The following is a 19570-nucleotide window of genomic DNA, read 5'->3' as shown; positions in this document are numbered from 1 at the left end:
GCTGAACTAAAGCACAAACAAGGTGTTTTATCATCAGCATCAGCATCATTCATTTGCTATTTTACAAAGTAGCAGAGGTGAGACTGATAACCCTTGATTTAACTACCAAGAGCTTCCCGTCTTCTGTGTCTGGGCCACATTTGTTGAGTATTCACTGGTCTTGTCACTCACCCCTTTCAGAAGCCTCAGGCAAAACTCTCCATCTTCAAATTCTTGGTTTGCATGTATCACACAACCTTCTCACTTTGTATTTTACTTCACTGCCACATCCACTGCCTCCTCCTCTCATTCCTAGTTTTTTTCGCTTCCCTTTCACACTGCTGAGTCCTCCAAACCCTTTCTATTTTTTTTCTGCAGAGTAAAAGTCCATTCTCTCCCTCTTCAAAAGCTTCCTGTGAGTCCTATACAAAAGCTTCCCATACAGAGATGCAGGCTTGGTCCAGGAAGCAGCCTGGGCAGTCCGTGTTTACAGGAATAAACTCTGCTTTTTACCAAGGGTATTAACTTGACACACGGTGGTCTTCTGGTTCCAGCATTACCACTCTGATGGAAATGACTTAGTAGCAGCGTGCTTTCCTATGTGCTCTGGATTATTATTTTTTTTTAACCTTCCTTTTGAGGATACTTATTGGAGAAACAATTTCTCTTTTCTGGGATTTGGACTCTGAAAATCCCACACAATGTGCAACCAGCGTTCGCCACCTCTTGTCATGATTATTCTGTCACTTCCCAGTCTATCAAGTGCAAAAAAATGTATAGACAATACAGACAGAAAGCCAATTAGACTGGGATTACCTTGTCTCTTCAACAGCTGGGGCATAGCATATGTCTTTATTCCCCGTGTTAGTGTTAAGAATTCTCATTTTATGGCCCTGACCTACCTTGTAAACATATATCCTGGTGCCCTACAAGAAGCATTCAAAAATGCAGGTAAATGTCGCTATGCCAAAAAGAGCTGGAGCGAGTTTAGATATGAAAAGGTAATTGATTAAGCAGGTAACATATGTAAAGTCAAGCTTGAAGATATAGTGCAGTTCCGTCCTCTTCTGGGCTATTAAAGTAAATTAATGACCTGGAGCTGTGTAGGGGTTTCCAGAAACAACACTGTAATAGCCAACTGGCCACAGTTTGCAGCCTATAGAAGGGGGGAGATGTTTATTCTTCAGCGAATTGCCTGCTCAGGCACCACGCTATATATACTCTATATCTGACAGAACATAGCGCAGAAACGACAACTGAATCTTAGAAAAACACCAGGGAGTATAAAATACGGTGTTGGCTTGGAAGCCAATGAGCCGACCGATCATAACCTGTGATGGGACCCAGATAGTTTCGAAATTTCACCGCACTCTTACCCCTAGCTGACAATTTGGGTAGGTCAGGCCGTTTGAAAGCCCCGAATGTGAGCGTCAACCAAGAGAGAAGCGCTGGAGCAGCCTCTGCAGAATATAGAGGGGGGTAAAGGGTGTAGGGGGTGACTCCCAGGCACAGAGGGAGGAGGCCAGGTTCTGCTGCGCTGCCCGGTGGGACACCCCTTGCTGGTTTCCATCCAGCTCCAGCCTTGGATGCTGGAGGCACTTTGCCCGTTTCTCAGCACTTTTCGCCACCTTGACCCGGGGGACGGACCCACCGGCATTCCCCCCCCCTCCACCCCCTCTGCCCGGCTTCTCCTCGGGCTCAGCATCCCCTCCGGCTGCGCGGGGCGCGGAGCGGGGCGCGGAGCGGGGCGGGCCGGGGGGCGGAGGCAGGGCCGGGGGGCCGGACCGCTCCTCCGCGCCGGGGGCCAGTTGGGAGGAGGAAGGCAGGGAGGAAGGCTGCAGCGCGGAGACACCATGATCCTCACACGTAAGATCGGGCTCTGCCCCGTGGAGGAGGGAGGGAAGGAAAGAGGGAAAGCGGTGGCGGCTCCGCGCCCCGCGGTGCGGTCCGTCCCCAGCCGCGGGTCTTTCCGCCCCCGTCCGTGCTGGCGGAGGTGCAGAGCCCTAGATGGGATGGGGAGCGGTGGGGGACCCCGAGATGGCGTTCCCGAAAGGGTTAACACCGAAAGGCGCGGAGGGGCCGCGGGCGCGGAGCGGGCTCCCTCTGTGCAAGGCATCTTTCTTGATGTTTCGGGTTTTTTTCCCCCTTTTCCCCCTTTTCCCCCTTTTCCCCCTTTTCCCCCTTTTCCCCCCTTTTTTTTGGTGTGTGGTGTCTTTGGGGTCACAACCCTGCAAGTTTCTTGCTGGGAACTTGCAAGTTCTCTCTGACCTTTCTGGGACAAGCAGGTTATCAGAGACCTGCCCTTCTGGAGGGAAATCCTAGGGGGAAATGAAAGGCCTTTTGCTTGCCCTTTAGTGGGAGACTCTTTTACTTTCTGTGCAGTTCTGTCCTAAGGCCGAGCTTTTTCTCTTTTCCTTTTAATTTTTTTTCTCTTTTTCTTTTTTCTCTTTTTCTGCTTTTTTCCTTTTTTCCTTTTTTTTCCTTTTTCCCTGGGAGCGCTCGCGCACCGGGAGACGTCGGGGTTTCTTTTGAAGTTCTCCGTAATTAGCCCGGTGGCCTCCAGGAGCCCGGTGGCTTCCCCCTCCACCCCCTACCCCCCACCTCCTCCTCTCGGTGCGGCGGTGGCCAGCCCTGGTGTCACCCCGGAGGCTTTGATCCCGGTGGAGGAGCGGCACCTCCCGCCAGCCCGGGTCGCTCACCCTCCTTCCCCCCAGCCGCCCCCTTCCCCAGGCGCAGCGACCAGCGATGCTCTGTTCCAGCCAAGCAGTTGTCCCTCCCCTGTCACCCTCCCTCTTTTTGCGAGGACCCACCGATGACTTACTTCCCCCATCACTCTGAAGTTGTTGAGCGATGCGTTGCCATGAACCTCATGAGCACTCTTGCCAGCCAAGGGCACTTAATTATTGGCACAACGATCTATTTTTCTTTCTTTCTTCACCCCCCCTCCCCTCCACCCCTATTCTCTTTGCTAAAATCTCTTTCACTGGAAGAAATAACTACACGTAGACAAAGTATTTAGCTAGGTCAGAAGGTTCTGCCTGACGTGCCATCCTACTGAACCCACGTGAATGGAAAGACTGGAGGATGTGATTTTGTCTTAGCCATCAGTTATAGATGTTTGTATTTTTTTTTTTACAGGAGTGAGTGTGATCTCTTTGCATTGCCCTGCCCCGATCGAGAAATTCCCGGCAGCGAATCAGTAACAATGCTCTAAGTTTTAAGGCTTTTATTAGGGAACTTCAGGATGATTAATAGGCAGGCAGATTTCGTACGAGCCTCTGAGTATGAATCTATCAACAGTTCAGTGCCAGACGGATTCAGCACCCGCCTGGCAACCAGGCTACTGCTGGCCAACAGCACATGCAGTTGGCATTAGGCACCTCTGTTGGTTCCACAGCTGCTATCTTGTCTTCCAGGTATCCCTATTGATGTCCTGTAGGCATCCTGATCTGCATCTCTTGGTAGAAACAACAAAAAAGAGAAAGGCTGAGGCAGCCAGGAAGGGGGATCCGTGTCTCTCTAGCACATGGTTTTGGGTTGCTCCTTCGGTTTGCCTGTGGGATCCTGATGGGGGCTGAGAGTCTCTGACTGTGGGATATGGTGTGTGCAAAAGAAGATGTAGATATTGTTTTGAGAAGATTCCTTTCATCTGCAAGTTAGTAGGAATCAAAGCATTTGGAGCTACCTTTTGTAACCTCTAAGACTTCCTGATCGCTTTATCTTCTTTTGAAAGAAGTTGGTTTGTTAATTGAGGGGTTTTTTTTATCAAAAAGGAAGTGCGGATACATTGTTTTAAACACCAGGGAGCTATTGTTAAATTTCATTTCTAAGTGGTAGTTAAAAGCAAGAATATATCTTGTCGTGCTTTTATTTGGGTTTTGAATCTCAGTTGTACAGATGCAGTCTAGGATTTTTAATTCTTCAGTCAGGGTCTTCCCAGCCAGTTCTGCAGCAGCCCTTGCTGGGCCAGAGAGAAACACCGATGCTAGTTGTGGAAACTCACAAGTACCCTGTGTATTTTGCCTCCAGTCGGGGCAGGATAAAGGTACTGTGGTTGTTCTTACGTACTAATCTGGAATGTTTATATATTAGGATTCCTAGAAGGAGATGAGAGGTGACTTGGTTTTACTTTTTGGGTTCTTCTAATTCATCACATTCTAGGCAATGGTTTGTTTGAGGCATGTGAATTTATGAGTTCTGCAAATATTTAGAGATGCAGTTTGCATGATAAAGTTTTTTTCTGGTGAGAATACCACAGTATGTTATGGTTGGGCTTCTTTAGAGATTCAAACATCTCTTCCAATTCCCCGCTGATTGGAGTTTTGCTATTGACTTCAGCATAAACACAACTGCACCCTTGGCTGGTTAAAAGGAGATGGAGGAAGAGAACTCATGTGCTTAACAGGATGGTCCTGTACTGTAAACAAGAGCTTTTCATGCTTAACTATCCTTCCTAGCAACAGGAAGAAGGAAATGAGGCTATGCAAAAGGACCCTGACACGTTTCAGACAATGCCAGACCCACCCTAGCATTCATACAGTATAGCCAGAAGACTTGGGGAAATAAAAATAACTTCAGATGTTTCCCCTTCCTTCCTGTGCATATTATAGAAATACAGCAATCAAGTGATCTGCTGTTCTCAGAAAGCTCGCTGGTTTGATCTCCACTAAGTAAAGAGGTGATGTCCTTATATAATTTATATAGCTTCATTGGGTGTCATGTTGTTCTGCTGACAGTCTGACCCTTGGAATTTCAGTGTGAATGAATTGCAAAACACTGGATCCTCTCTAGTGATGCAGTGGGTGTAGGTAGCCAGTAATTTTGGTAATTTCAGCAATTCCAGGCATATTTCTTGCTTGTACCTATGCTATCAGCAATTCTGACTGGTGCAGGGTATCAAGATCGTCTTGTGTGTTTTTTGATTTCCAAAGTTTTTTCCTTTTTATTTTCTCTTCCACTTTCCCCCCTTCTGTTTTAAGGAAAAAACCAGTGTCTGTCTTACTCCAGTGGTGGGCCAGTCTCATGAAAGGAACACAGGACTGGGCTGTGATTGGAGCTCTCTGGTGCTTTTCACTGGACACTTACTCTGCCATGTTTGCTGATGCTGGGTACTACCCTGTCCCCCCTCGCGTGCCTTTGAAATCAGGAGGTCTGTTAGTACCCTATACCATTGACATAACCGGTAGCAGTAAAACGAAGTCAAGAATGACTTAACCAGCTAGCTTTAATTCACTGAGTTTCATTATCTGAAAGTTACAGGTGATACTACACACCTTTCTGAAGTACTTTGGCGCCTTTAGAAGAGCACATGTTGAGCTCATTAGGATTGTTATTCATTAGGATGAGTAGTCTTTCAAATATTGACAAGTATTTGTTTCCCTTGAGAAGGACTGGGCTAGATGAGATTGGATCAGGAAATATATTATCTGGTCTCTTGTAATGAAGACACAATATGATGACCCACTTATGGTAGGGACATCTGCAAAAATGGTGCAGAATTCCTTAGACTTGGTCTTGAGTATATTTATTTTATATTTATCTAAAACTGTCCATTCAAATGCTCATCTCAGTCTGCAAAGAAGGCCTCCTGAAATGAAAGCCATTTGCTGAGGCCAGCAGTGGACACAGTTTGACCTTCCCCAACCTATTCTTGTCATTTGCTGAAGGATCAAGAAAAATACACCCCCTTGTATTCTTGTGTTTTGGGGGTGGTCTTTCTGTGACCCTGTGACCCCACAGAATGGGGTGCTCTGCTGGCCACCCTTCCCTCTGCTCTCTGTGTGTCTCTGGTTGTGCATTAGAAGATACAAGAAACTTTCCAGGGTAAAGCTTCATGATTTGTATTATCTTCCCTTCTTCTTGCCGTACATCGTCTCTGCTTTCTTTTGCAGTACTACCATGGCTCTGCTGTATCTAGACCATTCTCTTATCCACAAAGTTAAAGGTGTGAGGTGTGACCATTGGATCAGGTACTGAGGAAAAGCATTTTCAAGTGTGCAATATTGCAGGCAAAACATGGTAACTGTAATATCTGGAGATAAGAAGTTCATAGTGATACTTGCTTCGGGAAAATCCATGTTTGCGTCTTCAGTTTTGTTGTAGGGAAACAGGCCGGGACACCACCAGCTTTATGCTGGGCTGTTTCACTGCTACTGGTATTTCGTATCTCACGTTGTATCATCCACACGGGGTGCAGTTTGGGGACTGGGTCATCAGTGAGGTAAGCACTGAATGGTTCATGACGCAAAGGTGCTCCTTCCATATGGTTCTTCCTACGTGTGTAGATGGGTTTGAGGTTGAGGCTTAACAACCTAGAAGTACCTGTCTGTATAAAATCTACTTTCCTCTGTATAAACTGTTGAGACAGCTCAGATCAGCTCTTATACCATTATTATTTCTTTATTCTGAACAAGTAACCCAGACTTCAGGCATTTTTAGATGACGTGTCAGTAACGCTGGACCTACTCACTTTTGCCTCCTTCTGAAGCTCCATGAGCCTTTGGTTTGAGCTTTGCATTACATTGTGCAAGTTTATTAGCTTGTGGGCAGGGTGCGATGGGAGTGCTGGGCTTGGGAGTAGCAATGGTTAATGTTTGCCCTTCAGTATGTTCTCAAAGGTCACTCTAACCAAGTCATTTCTGAGGGAAGAGAAGGTTAAAGTCATCTTCTGTTTCCCAGTCTTTGGAGGAGGATTCGTTTCTCACTCTGGAATCTGTCAACATGACCTCCTTCAGAGGATTTGACTAACTGCTTTCTCTGCCCCAAATAATCCTCCTCCAAGACCACCCTGTGTTAATCAGGCCAGATAAATAACCCACGTGCCCAATTATTTCTTAAGGCTTTCTTAAGTCACTTGACATCTTGTTCCTCTTCGTTTTTAAGAAGGGTCACAGATGAATGGGAGAAGACCGTCTTTAATCTATAAAAAGAATTGTTCTTTGGCAGGAAAACTGCCATATGAAGCTTTAGTTTTCTGTTTAAACAAAGTTAGTTTTCGACTTTATATTGCATTGTTTTCTAAATTTCTTTCTTAATCCTCTTGCATATGCTCTAAATGCCAAAACTATTTAGGAATGAATTATGACTTGCAATGTAAACCAGGAGTTGTGGTGGCTCTTATGTGTCCTACAACATGCTTTCCCACAGTCTTCAACAAATCCGGAAGCAATGCAGCTGACTTTGGGCAATTAGAAACGTGAGTAATAGTGTGAAAATAAGCAGTAATTGCAATCTGTTACAGGCGGTATAGGGAAAGTGCTTGATGGGGACGTGGGGAATATCCTTTATTCCTGTATCCAATCCTGAAATGGTGTTGCTTTGACGTTTTTCTGAGCATAACAGTTGCTCCAAGTTCTCTTGATAGAGGGGAGGACCTCTTGCCAGCCAGAGCGTGCTCTGAGGGGGGTGGTTGTGCTGTCTTTGCCCCCCTGCCATGGGGCACTGCTCTTCCTTGTGCTCTGATGGACACTTGGGATGCTCCCCATGCTTGGGATGGGGCTCACAGCACAACTGGACTCAGAGAAAGCAGAAGTCTCATTTTAAATATTTTCTGGGGTAAAAATAATGAGGTGAACTGTGAAACTGATCACCCTTATTCGTAAAAAAAAAATCTTGTTGGCTTTTAGAGATGCATGGATCCATGTTGAGAAGGGCTTTATTCCTCCGAAATCTGTGGAGGCTCCCATTGATTTCAGCAAGTGTTGGCTCAGTCACTAAACATTTTAAACGTTTTTGTTAAATGCCGTTTCTCTTGTTAAGTTTTGAGCTGAAAGACTTTTGAAGTGATTTTGATGTGCTGAGGACTATGAAAAGGAGATTCAAGGTAATTAGATTTTGGTTGACAAAAGCAGTATTGTGTTTCCTGTGCTAGCCAAGAGGATTGGTGAGCAATTCAAGCTGCCCTATTGTGTAACCTGGTACAGTTAGTAGGGAGGGACATTACATACAGCCAACATACACCTATGTGGATGTTTTGGAAACCAGTTGTATGTATATATATATTTTCATATATATATTTTTTTTTTAATTCAACTTTCATCACTAAGGAGATAAACAAACTTAAAAACCCCACCAGTGGAAGTAAGCCATTTGCTCTTTCCAAAAGCTCTGCTGGAAAAAAAAAAAACAAAACTGTGTTCGAGCTTCCTGATTTTTTTCAGAGAAAATATCAATATATGATCTTAAACATCTGTTTCCTTACTTCTTCGTCTGTTCCCACACAAATTCCAAACATACTCTGCTTCTTCTCCCAGTGTCCTGTGGTTTATACATAACATCAGCAGCATAGTTACTGTCTTGCTGCAAGGTTCCAGAACTTGAAAAAGCCATTCCCATGTTTAACCCAAAGCCAGCGGAACACAAGGAGAGTGTTTCTTTGGTCATCATCACATAGTTGAGAAATGTTTGAGTAATAACCCACACCAGCACCTCTTTCTAGGGTTTTTATGAATAGAAAGCAATATATATATTTGGTGTCGTATATGGTTTCTTTCAAGAACTTGTGGGCATTTTTTCACCGGAGGGTTTTTGGTAAGAAGTATTGTCTTAAAATTGTGTGTGCGTCCATATCTGCTTCAATTGACTGTTGAGCTGTGCAGCATTAAGTGGAGATCACGTGTATCATTTGAGTGTGGAAGGTAGTTTGAAGCACAGTGAGATACAGGAGCACATCAAAATAGGCAGCTGCCATTGCAAAATGTACCTTACGCTTTAGAGGCGAAAGGAGAAGAGGGACCTTCTCGGGAAGGTGGTTACCTTTGGCTTCAAAACCTTCAAGCTCGCTGTCAGTTCAAAAGCGGTGTCTATTATTCTCTCGGACTCTCTGGTTCATCCAGAAATGAGTCCTTCATGGGCTGAATGTGTCAGACTGGTATTTTAGGATAGCAGTATAAGATTAGACTGGTCTCTCAGAAGAGATTCCAACTGTGTTAGAAATTTGGCAAGAGCTTTTAATGGGATTTTCAGAATTCTCTAGCTTTTAGTGGTTGAATGTTTATTGACAAACTCACCAAGTTTCAGTGTTTGTTTTAAGGGCATTATCCTTATAAAATGCTGTTCTTCATTAATTACATTTTTTCTTTAGTCCTTGTTCTGTGCTGCTTTCTTGAAAGGTGTGGAGGACTAAGTCAATGACACTGCCTAAGGAATATTTAACCATATAGGGTTGAGAAAAACCAGACTTATGAAAAGGAATTTAATTATTTTCAAGCTACAGTCGCATATCTTCAAAGTGAAAACCATCTGAGGCCATGGACACATAGCAGGCTAACTCTTAGGAAGTCATACTGTCCCAACTTTAAAGGGCTGCAGGCATATGACATTACACAGAACTGATTTATCATTTTTGGTGCCTGGCCTGCTCATTTGTAGACAGCTGCCATAGTGCTGGGATTTTTCCCCCCAGTTTGTCTCAGATTTCACATCCGTGTTCATGTATCTAGAGATGGAGTGGTTGGAATAGCGGGATCAAGTCTAGCGTTGGGACCACAGTTCATGTGTCAGGGATGTAATTCAAGCACTTGGAAAAATGATTGCTTGTACTTCGGCAGTGGAATTCTATCCAGAGAAGGATATTTCTCATATATACCACAGCTGGTCTTAAAAAATATGATCCTAAATGATCTCAAGCTTCTTAATAGCTCAGAACAGTGTTTTGGAGTTGAACACAAGTTTTGTAAGGCACTAGAAATTCCAGAGGAACGTGTATGGCAACAGGGAATTTCTGATCCAGACAGAAAAAAGAGGACAAACTTGTGAGCATGCAAGCCCTTTTGCAGCCATTAAACTGGAGCATCAGTCCTGGATGGGGAAGAATCCTTTTTGTTGCTCCATCTGTGCCTCAGAAAAATGCAGATATTTTATGCATTGCAGTGAGGAGCAGTCGAATTCGTCTGTAGTGTTCATGGTGAGAAATCAGACTCTGCATCCCATGGCAGAGACTATGTCCTACAAGCTGATTTAGGAAGGTTATTTTGTATTCAACTTTTACAATTTATTTTCTTTGTCTAAGAACGGAAAATAGCGAATTTCTAAATTGAAATGACCTGGTCAAAAAATAAAGGCCAAGAAGAACCCTAATCAAACTGGTTGTTAGGTATGGCATTGGGTGGACTTTCAGCAATGAAGCCCATTTATGCTGAAATTTTATTTTAACAGCATTGGTTTGACCAGTTTCACGACAGATTTTTACAATCTGATCTCTTAACGGAGACAAAAGGTGAGAGGAGTGGAACTGATGTGTGGAGGTGCTAATATGGCTATAAAGGTGTCTGAGTTGAGGCAAGAGGAAACCATCTGCTTGGAAGAACCGTTCGTATGATGTTTAGCACTTAGGTGAAAATGGAGCCAATACGTGACTGTACAAAGATCCATCTGCTTTGCACCTTCAGCTCCTGAAGACCCTGAAAGAGCGGGTGCTTAAGTTGTGTGTTATTTCATAGAAGCAAAAAGCAAGGAAGAACAAGAAAATGAAAAAAATAAACTCTTCTAACTTTTTACTAGATCTTACTGCTCCTAACTAGACTGTTACGATTATTTTTTTCTCAAAGCGCAGGATTGCGGCTTCAAACCCTGTGGGTTTTATTTTCTATAGGAAGGAAGATGTCATCCAGCAAAAGATTATAGACATCTTAGAGTTCTCCCTTCTGCAGTTGATGTATTAAACAAGATGTGAATTGAGATATTTTCGCTCTAATGTTTCAAACCTGCAAACTTTCAGGGCCAGGAACCAGGATTAACCAAAGTTAAACAAAAAGGAAGTTAGAAGTTTCCATTTTCACTTACCAGTTTGGGGAAGAATTGGGTCGTCCTAACCCCCCAGGAAGTGGGTAAATAAGGACTAATGGTTCCCAACCATACACAAAAGGAACTCCTACCCTTGATTTGAGCATGGAGGCCTGCTTTGTGAAACGGACTAACAAATAAAGCTGCTTCCAATAAAAATTTCCTGTTTCCTCTTTAAGACATTTGCCTGCTGTTTGCTTACACGACACCAAGAATAAAGACTTCATTGTAATCCTTTTTTGTTTTTTTTTTTTTTAATTTTGTTTTGGGTTGGGGTTTTTTTGGTTGTTTTTTTTTTTTTTACTTTCTAAGAGAATTTCTTGTATATCAGGACACGTAGAAATAATAGGGCGATTTCTTTCTTGCGTACAAGAACCTCCTGCTGCTGGGGGAGGGCACAGGACGCACATCTGAAAAGCCGCACATACATTTCTTGCCTGGAATGTGGACTGAATTGTAGTTTATTGTAAAGGTTTTAACTGGCAAGGATGTTTGATTCGGAAAGGAAGCGGCACCGCAGGGATGGGGCAGGGAGGAGGGAGTGAGACCAGTCCTTTGCCCGCAGCAGCTTCTGTCAGCTCAGCTGCCAGGTCTTCCTCGGGAAGATGCTCGCGGCGGGAAGCAGCTTTGCATATCATGGCAGATTAATTAGGGCTGGAGTAGGGCTTCCCTGAAATGGGCTGGAAAGTGGCATAGAGTTCCTCTGAGAGCTCCCTCTCCTCTCTGTGGCTTTTGGCTGGCCCCAGCCAAGCAGATGCTGTCTGTGCTCAGCAGTGATTTCATGGCTTGGGTAGTGATCTGTAACCCAGGTCCCCTGGGAGACTGAACCCAGGCTTCTGGGTGCCCTCTCCCTTCTAAAACTTTTTAGAAGTAGTGGAAAAATCAGATTCTGGAAGCTCTGTTCTTCTCTCTTTTGTCCCTCATTATCCCAGTTGCCATTGATCCAGATGACAAGGACTTGCGCGTGTTCCCGTGTCCACCTGGATATGAAACCATGGCAGCTGGTAAACCAAGAGTCCCAGGGCTGATGCTGCTGAGCTGGGAGAAAAGCTGGTATTTGGGAAGTGTGGGAATGAGCTTTCTCCTCCAGCGTCGTTTAAATGATTCGGCCAGAACCTCAGGTTTAACTAATGTATTCTATCCTCAAAGGCAGATTCCAGTTAAGTTGTGGCAATGAACTTTTTACCTATAGAAGCTTTCAGCTGTTTAAGTTTGCATCTCTTATGTGAGGAAGCTTGTTCTGTGTGCTCAGCTTTCTGTGCAGCCTATTCAGCGCACCCTGGGCTGGATTTTCCCTCCAGCTATATTTTGATCTGCCTGAATTTCACATAACATACAGAGTTTTGTTCATACTCTGGCTCCTCAGTAACCAGCAGGGTTGAGATGGGGAAGCTGGGCTGGAAATGACCTTCCTGTTCATCTGGTCCCAGCACATCCGTACAGTCCAGGAGCAATCCTGGGTTTGCCCAACTGGAGTTGAGCAAAGGGAGCTGCTTTTTTAGGTGCTGCCTCTGGTCTGTCACCCATATCCCTGCCATATCCCTTTCTGACCCCAGCTTTGGGTGGATGGAGGGGATGTGGAGAGAGCCCTGGCCCCAGAGGACTCCCTGTCCCCTTCTTCAAGGCTGCTCTCCAGACCCCTCGCACTTCCCAGGACTTACAACAGGAACCAGAGGCTGGAGCTGTGGCTCTCCCAAAATGTTTGTGATGGGAATGGGGAAAATACTGATTTTTAAACCCTTGGTGCTGTGCTGTGCCCAGCCCTAGGTGTTTGCCTAACCTAGTCCATGGACAGGTGCACCACTGTTTTATTATTCTCTGCAATTCTTGTGGCCAACCAGGAGTCACACAGGTGTTCCAATGCCTACGTAGGCTTCTTGGGAGATTCTCAAAGGTATTTTGAAAGCAAATATGCTCTGAAAATCCCAAAGGCACCTGACATCTGGATGCCCATAAAATACTGCTTCCACAGAACTTGCGTATATATTTGCAGAAAAGATACACAAAGCTTCTATAGAGAACCTTAAAAAAGTCTGATAAATGCATATTCATAATTTTCTAGGTCTAGAAATATTTTACAGGTCATACACCTGGGGTGCTCGGTAAAGGACCTGTGAACAAATATTTAAACTCATTTAAGAGCCACTGTAGTAGTAAGGAATCTGACACTTTTTTCAATTACACTACAAGCATCTACCTGCATTTTTAGGTAAATACTGGTTATCAGGCATCTTTTTTTTTTTTTTCAGTTTTAAGTTAAGTAAAATTCTCATTCAATCCAAACAGTTATACAGGATGTAACCTATAAGATAATTTTATTTTAACTACTCTTAAAAATTAATTACATTTTTTTCTTTAGTATTTTCATTGCTTCTGAGATACTAATGTTGTTTGTTCTTGCTTTAGCAGTAGAAGTTTAAAATATATTTCAGATTCTATTTTTTTTTCCTGTATTAATTTTCCCATGGATTTCCTTAGGATATCCAAAATTAAAATACTACTTTAAGCAAAACTTTACAATTGCCTGCAATTGGAATTGAAGAATGCTTTTTCTTAATGAGTAGCTAAGTCAATATGTCTGTACGTGCTTGTTCTCATGTGGTCCCATAACCCAAAGGTGAAGCAAACACAAGTTACACAAATGCCTGCTTGTCCTGACTTCGGGGAGAGTGGATTTTTAGCTGTTTATTTATCTGGAATGTTGTGCTTTGGCTCACCTTAACCCCTTGGTTTGGGTTTGTATCTCAGCAAAGCAGCTTGGTGAAGCACAAATATTTTAACCCTGTTGTAACTACTTGGACAATCAGAAGGGGATTGCTGTCATTTTTGGTCAAAAGGTGCCTGCCGTTTCATCCGATTTTAACTGTGTACCTATATCTCAGGGGGAATATTTCATAACGTGCCAAAATTTTGAGCTGTTTTACTTATGTTATGCCTGGCTCTTCACTGCCCTTATGCAGTAACTTGTATTCTGAGCAAAACCCGTGGTTTCTGCAGCAGGTAGCACTAATATCCTCTCCAAGTAGGTGGCAAAATTGTCTACTGAGTTGTACATAATGAAGCTTTTCTTTTCTGGTCCATCAAGAAGGGTGAATATAATCAAAGCCAGATGAACTTTAAGAGTTTCTGATGGCTCGCTGTCTGATCAGTTCTGAGCAGGGAGCTAAATCCCCGGTAGCACTTCCTTGAATTTTTAGAACCAAAATTAGCCCTATCCATTTCCTGAACACTTGGAGAATACCCTAAATACCTTTTATTCCTAGTTTGAGCTAATAAGATTACTTTTTCTTTATTTCTGCTTGCATTAGGTAGAAAATTAATTCGTGTATAATTTATTCACAGGCAAATATAACCCATGTTCAGAATGTTTCCTTTCTTTCAGTGTCAGGTATATGTATGTGAAGAATCTAATTTTGCGGCATGGTGTTTTGGGTAGTGTGAGGGAAAGTTAGCTGAATTTCCTGTAATGTACCAACTAACTCATAAACGCCATGAAGACCTCCAGTGAAACTCGGCTCTTGTTGGGTAGTAAATATACGCTTGAGTGAGCTGCAGTACAGTGTGTCGGTTGTTCTTGGGCTTGGGTCTGTCAGTACTGTCCACAAGATGTTAAAGCACACAGAATTACAAGCTCTGCTAGGAATTTCTGTCAAGACAAAACAGTTGTGCCAAGAGGATCATAAGATCTGTTGAACAAATGCAGCTCAAGTTGGTTGCGGTGGTGGTTTCTCTAATGTTAACAAAAACTGTAGAGAATAATCCATAACTCCTGCAGTTTTTATCATTTTTATTTCTCTTAACTATTAAAATGATGAGCTGTTGATAAATCATGGATGAATGCTTGTGACTTTCCAGAATCCAAAATATGTTTGATCATGAGAAGAAAAGCAAACCGGGATAAGCAAACCTGCGTCTCACTTCAAAGCTGCTGAATATCTCCATGCTTACTTTGTAATTGGAGTAGTGGAAGTGGTGGGGAGGAAGTTTTTGCTTTGCAGATCACTAATCGGGGGGTATCTTGTTTCTGTCCTCTTCCAGAAATCGAGGCCAAGGAAGCTTGTGACTGGCTGCGGGCTGCCGGGTTCCCGCAGTACGCACAGCTTTATGAAGGTAAGGCACACGAGCTTGCAAGTTGATCTTCCCCTGGCAATTTTTGGACAATAAGATGTAATATTCACCGATGAGTGAAGCTCAGGGGCACAACTGAAGTGCCAGCGCGTAAGATGACTTTTAGGGACTGGGCTGCTCTCTGCCACCCACCACACATACAGGTGTACCCAATCCAATGAAGCTCTGAAACACTCTTGGAGTTTAAATTTGTTCCAGGTTTCTGTTTTAGTCTGAATGTTCCAAACGCCCTCATAGCACAAATCATATGTTAGCACCACGGTACATTCCCTGTAGTTGAAACACAAGCGAACCATATTTTTATAAATGTAATCATCCACTGCTGTGAGCCCGGTCTTAGAGAAACACAGAAGCTGTGTCCAGCTCCTCTGGCCAGCTCTCCTAATGGAGCAGAGGTAGGAAATTCTGTGTATGCATGGATGCACATGCACACCTCGTGATTCCCAAGTCATAGAATCATAAAATCATAGAATGGTTAGAGTTGGAAGGGACCTTAAAGTCCTGCGTGGTTTTTCCTAACAGTTTGAGTTGCTGTTAGACACAGGGTCACTATGAAGGGAAAAAAGAACATGCAAGCCATCGTTGCACAGATGTGCAGCAGCTCCTTGAAGGGCCAGCTGACTCATGGACTCACCATATTTGTCCTTCTGTGGGATGGATTCACTTTGAGTGGCCGCTTTTACAAAGGTTTTGCTCAAGCAAAACTATTGTAGAATCATAGAATTGTCTAGGTTGGAAGGGACCTTTAAGATCACCGAGTCCAACCATCAACCTAACACTGAGAAGTCCACCACCCAACCATGTCTCTCAGTACCATGTCTATCCATCTTTTAAATACCTCCAGGGATGGTGATTCCATCTTCCCTGGGCAGTCTGTTCCAGTGCTTGATAACCCTGTCTCTATACGTCCAGCTCCTCTGGCCAGCTCTCCTAATGGAGCAGAGGTAGGAAATTCTGTGTATGCATGGATGCAGATGCACACCTCGTGATTCCCAAGTCATAGAATCATAAAATCATAGAATGGTTAGAGTTGGAAGGGACCTTAAAGTCCTGCGTGGTTTTTCCTAACAGTTTGAGTTGCTGTTAGACACAGGGTCACTATGAAGGGAAAAAAGAACATGCAAGCCATCGTTGCACAGATGTGCAGCAGCTCCTTGAAGGGCCAGCTGACTCATGGACTCACCATATTTGTCCTTCTGTGGGATGGATTCACTTTGAGTGGCCGCTTTTACAAAGGTTTTGCTCAAGCAAAACTATTGTAGAATCATAGAATTGTCTAGGTTGGAAGGGACCTTTAAGATCACCGAGTCCAACCATCAACCTAACACTGAGAAGTCCACCACCCAACCATGTCTCTCAGTACCATGTCTATCCATCTTTTAAATACCTCCAGGGATGGTGATTCCATCTTCCCTGGGCAGTCTGTTCCAGTGCTTGATAACCCTGTCTCTATAATCTACTAGGAACTTGCAGCTTTGGCACATAGTTCTTGCATTCTCATGCAGAGTGACATACAGAAGTTTGTTTTAAAGTGTGACATCCTAGAGGTCCTTTTTATATAGGTATATTATTGTTCAGAATTCGCCACCACCACTTAAAACTACTTGCATTGTCATGAAATTATTATGCATCTTATATGCCTCTTCTTTTTTATAAAACAAACTCCAGCTGCTGCTTGTAAGAATGAGCATAGAAAGCCCATTATTTACAGTGAGTAACTGTTGGAAATTACAGCAAATGCTGAGCTGACCTTCTTGAAAAATGATCTCGTTGAGCTTTGATTTGCAGCTGCATTGGCAATATGAGATGATAATAGCACTTTCAAAAGCAGCACTTGGCGAAACTTTTCTTCGCCTGTTCTGAAATTAAATTTCCTTTTATTCTTTCTCTTCCCTTTTTTTTTTTTTTGTGTGCCAACGGAGATGCCAAGATTTTCTTGGGATGCAGACAGAGCTGGGACTGTACTTCCAGTCTTTGTTAAAAGTGGGGACAAGAATCCCAGCTGAATACATGGGCTTGTGGATTTCATGTTAATGCTGAGCTATAAATCTCCTAAGAAATTACTTGCATTCAGAAAACGTGTCCTACTTTATGGTTACCATTGCCCTACCTAAAGACTCTGAACGTAGATAAAGTTTTTAATGTTGGACCATGTCCTGTCTAACATCAAAAGGACCACAGAGGTGAGAGCAAGGCCAGCCATACCCATTGAAAGGACAGCTGTCCTTATGGGAAAACAATATACCATTGTCCTTTGTAAGCCCCCCCCCCCGGGTGGCAGCAGCAACAACAAAACCAGCAGCAGCATAAAATAAGAACTAAAAAAAAAATATATAAAAATTACTCGTGCAGACTATCAACTTCTCCCAAGTCACCTCTGTCACTCAAGTTCTCCCATGTGTTCTCTTCTGGGCACTCTGAAGTTCTGACTTTCTCAGAGGCAAAACTTACATCAGCAGTGGTGAAAAATGCCACTTGAATGTGCCAAACCCCTTTACTTGCACCTTGGGCTTAAAATAATGAAGGTGAGACCTTTGGATCGCTTGGATAGAGTAGAAGAGTTCTGAGAAGTCACTGATACGAAGCATTTGCATGCTATGCGCATTTAAAATGGAGATTAATCAATGAACCTTTGTCAGTTGCTTTGCTAAAACTGCGGCTTTCTGTAGAAAAGCTAGAATTTCTTGCATTTCACAGAATATGTCATATTTTTTAGGACAAATAGTTCATTTGAGAATTTTCTATTGGCATTTAAAAAAAAAAGCTAGAATATGAATTACCTTTCCACAAATTAACAAAAATCCTGTTCTTTTCTTCATTTTGGCTCACTCTTTCCTAGTCTCTGTAGAGTAAAATTTTTATAAAAAATATTTTCCAGACAGTCACTTGGAGTGGGAATGCAAGTGGCACAGTACGTTTGGAGCGTGCTCTTGTATTGCTGTTGTGCCCTGAGCACCCAGTGCCTTTGGTGGGAGTTCTGGTTGTGCAAGGAATGCTGGAGCAGGACCTGCATGACAGTCAGGAATCTGTGGAGGACAGTAAATAATATATACGTGGTTGCTGCTGCAGAGCTGGAGTAAATTTTCAGCTCTGCCAACATTGTTTCCTCCCCCTCACTCTCCCAGTTGTTTATCTAAATAATCTCCTAAGGAAAGGAGGCAGTATGGGCTCCAGGCAGCTTGGCTTGCTTTCATTTCAGTCCATATCTCATTAATGTTGTAACAGTGTCAAACTTTTAAATAGCCGGAGTAACAGCCAAGGAGATTCTTTTCCAGAGATTTGGGGTTTACTGACCTTCCTTCTTTAATGTGAGATATCGGTACTTTGATGGAGAATATCTATTTATTTTAAACAAAGCTAGCCTGAATCAGTTTCAGCTTCTGATGTCGGATAGGGAGTTCACATTTGCCTCTTTCCCTCTCCCGTTACTTCATCTCTGCTTCGCTCATTTTCCCCCCGTTTTGCATATGAATTTTCAGTTATCAAAAGCTTGCACATGGAAAGGAGGGACCTCTGGCATTGGAAATGGTAACGTGTGTTTACCCAAGAAGTGCCAATCAGTGGCATCGTGGTGAGCTCTACTCGAAGCAGATGGTTGTTTTGAAGTAACTCAGCGATGGGAATGAGTCGTTTTCGCTCATCATCTGTCTCTATTCCTACAGATCTCCTTTTTCCAATTGACATCGCCCTGGTGAAGCGAGAGCATGACTTTCTGGACAGAGATGCAATTGAGGCCTTATGCAGGTAGGCAAAAAAATAATCACACTGCTTTTGGAAACAAAACTCTTCCTGTGTCATGGAAAGTATAACCTGGGAAAAACATAACCTCAACTGAGTTATGTACCATTAAATAATTACTTGCTTGAGACCTTTTTATTATCCACAATCAGTACGTATCTTTGTTGCTTAGGGGCTTCTTCCACAAACCAGTTCGACTCACCCTGCAAAAACAGTCTGGGTAGTTCCTTGCTGGGTTAATAAATTAAATCAGCCCATGGGAAGGCATAATGAAGTTCAGAATAGGTGTGAAGGATGGGGCAGGACCCCACAGCCAGCTGCTGGGGCAGGAGGAGGGATGGGTAGAGAAAAACAAGGCGTAAGACTTGTCGGTGTGCAAGCAGCCTGTTTTTACAGAACTACAGACTCAGCATTACCAGTTTTATCATCAGAGAAGTTACAGTGGCCCCATCTGACACCGACCCATCCATCAGTTGCCTCCTCTAGTGTGAGTCCACAATCTTAAATGGCAAAAAATGCCTGAAGTTTTGGTATCTCCTGTGACCTAGAAATGAGTACAGTTTTTCTGCCTCTGTCCTCCATTATGGCAGCTTTCCAAATTGTCTGCAAAATGAATGCTTTTGGATACTGCATGCATGATGTCTGCAGCTCTAAATGTCAGTAATTCTAACGAATTACAAAACCCTTATAAGAAAGGCTTTAAGTTTATAGTGTTCTCATGCCATCACTGCCATACTTGGCAGGGAAAGAGAGGGGCTGGAATGTAAAGTTCTTCAGAAATATTTACAAGATTTTCAAACTACGAAAACAGATTTGTTGTCCCGTCACTGGGAGGGGAAAAATCCCATTAATGTTAAAATCACACTCAAGACGTGCCCTCGTCAAGCGTAGGGCACCTCTTCCCTCGGTGTTAAAATGTGATGCACCGGTGTGCTTATTTGTG

The 19570-nt window shown here is 43.4% G+C and overlaps 1 protein-coding gene across 4 annotated transcripts in view; it reads left to right on the top strand.

Moving 5' to 3' along the window:
* Window positions 1-19570, top strand: part of DLC1 (DLC1 Rho GTPase activating protein) — a 226116-nt gene that overhangs the window by 182544 nt on the left and 24002 nt on the right. For 3 of the 4 annotated variants that reach the window (XM_014945601.1, XM_014945600.1, XM_014945602.1), the window contains 2 exons: window positions 14800-14871; window positions 18552-18633. In XM_014945601.1, the coding sequence (XP_014801087.1) occupies window positions 14800-14871; window positions 18552-18633 (154 nt within the window). Of the gene's footprint in view, window positions 1-1792; window positions 1846-14799; window positions 14872-18551; window positions 18634-19570 lie in introns of those variants that run through there. The other variant, XM_014945603.1, reaches the window with a different exon arrangement.

The sequence above is a fragment of the Calidris pugnax genome, unplaced genomic scaffold (genome assembly GCF_001431845.1).
Source record: "Calidris pugnax isolate Ruff unplaced genomic scaffold, ASM143184v1 scaffold58, whole genome shotgun sequence".
Classification (NCBI taxonomy): Eukaryota; Metazoa; Chordata; class Aves; order Charadriiformes; family Scolopacidae; genus Calidris; species Calidris pugnax.
Note: the sequence above shows the minus strand (reverse complement) of the source record. Positions and strands in the feature narration are given on the sequence as shown.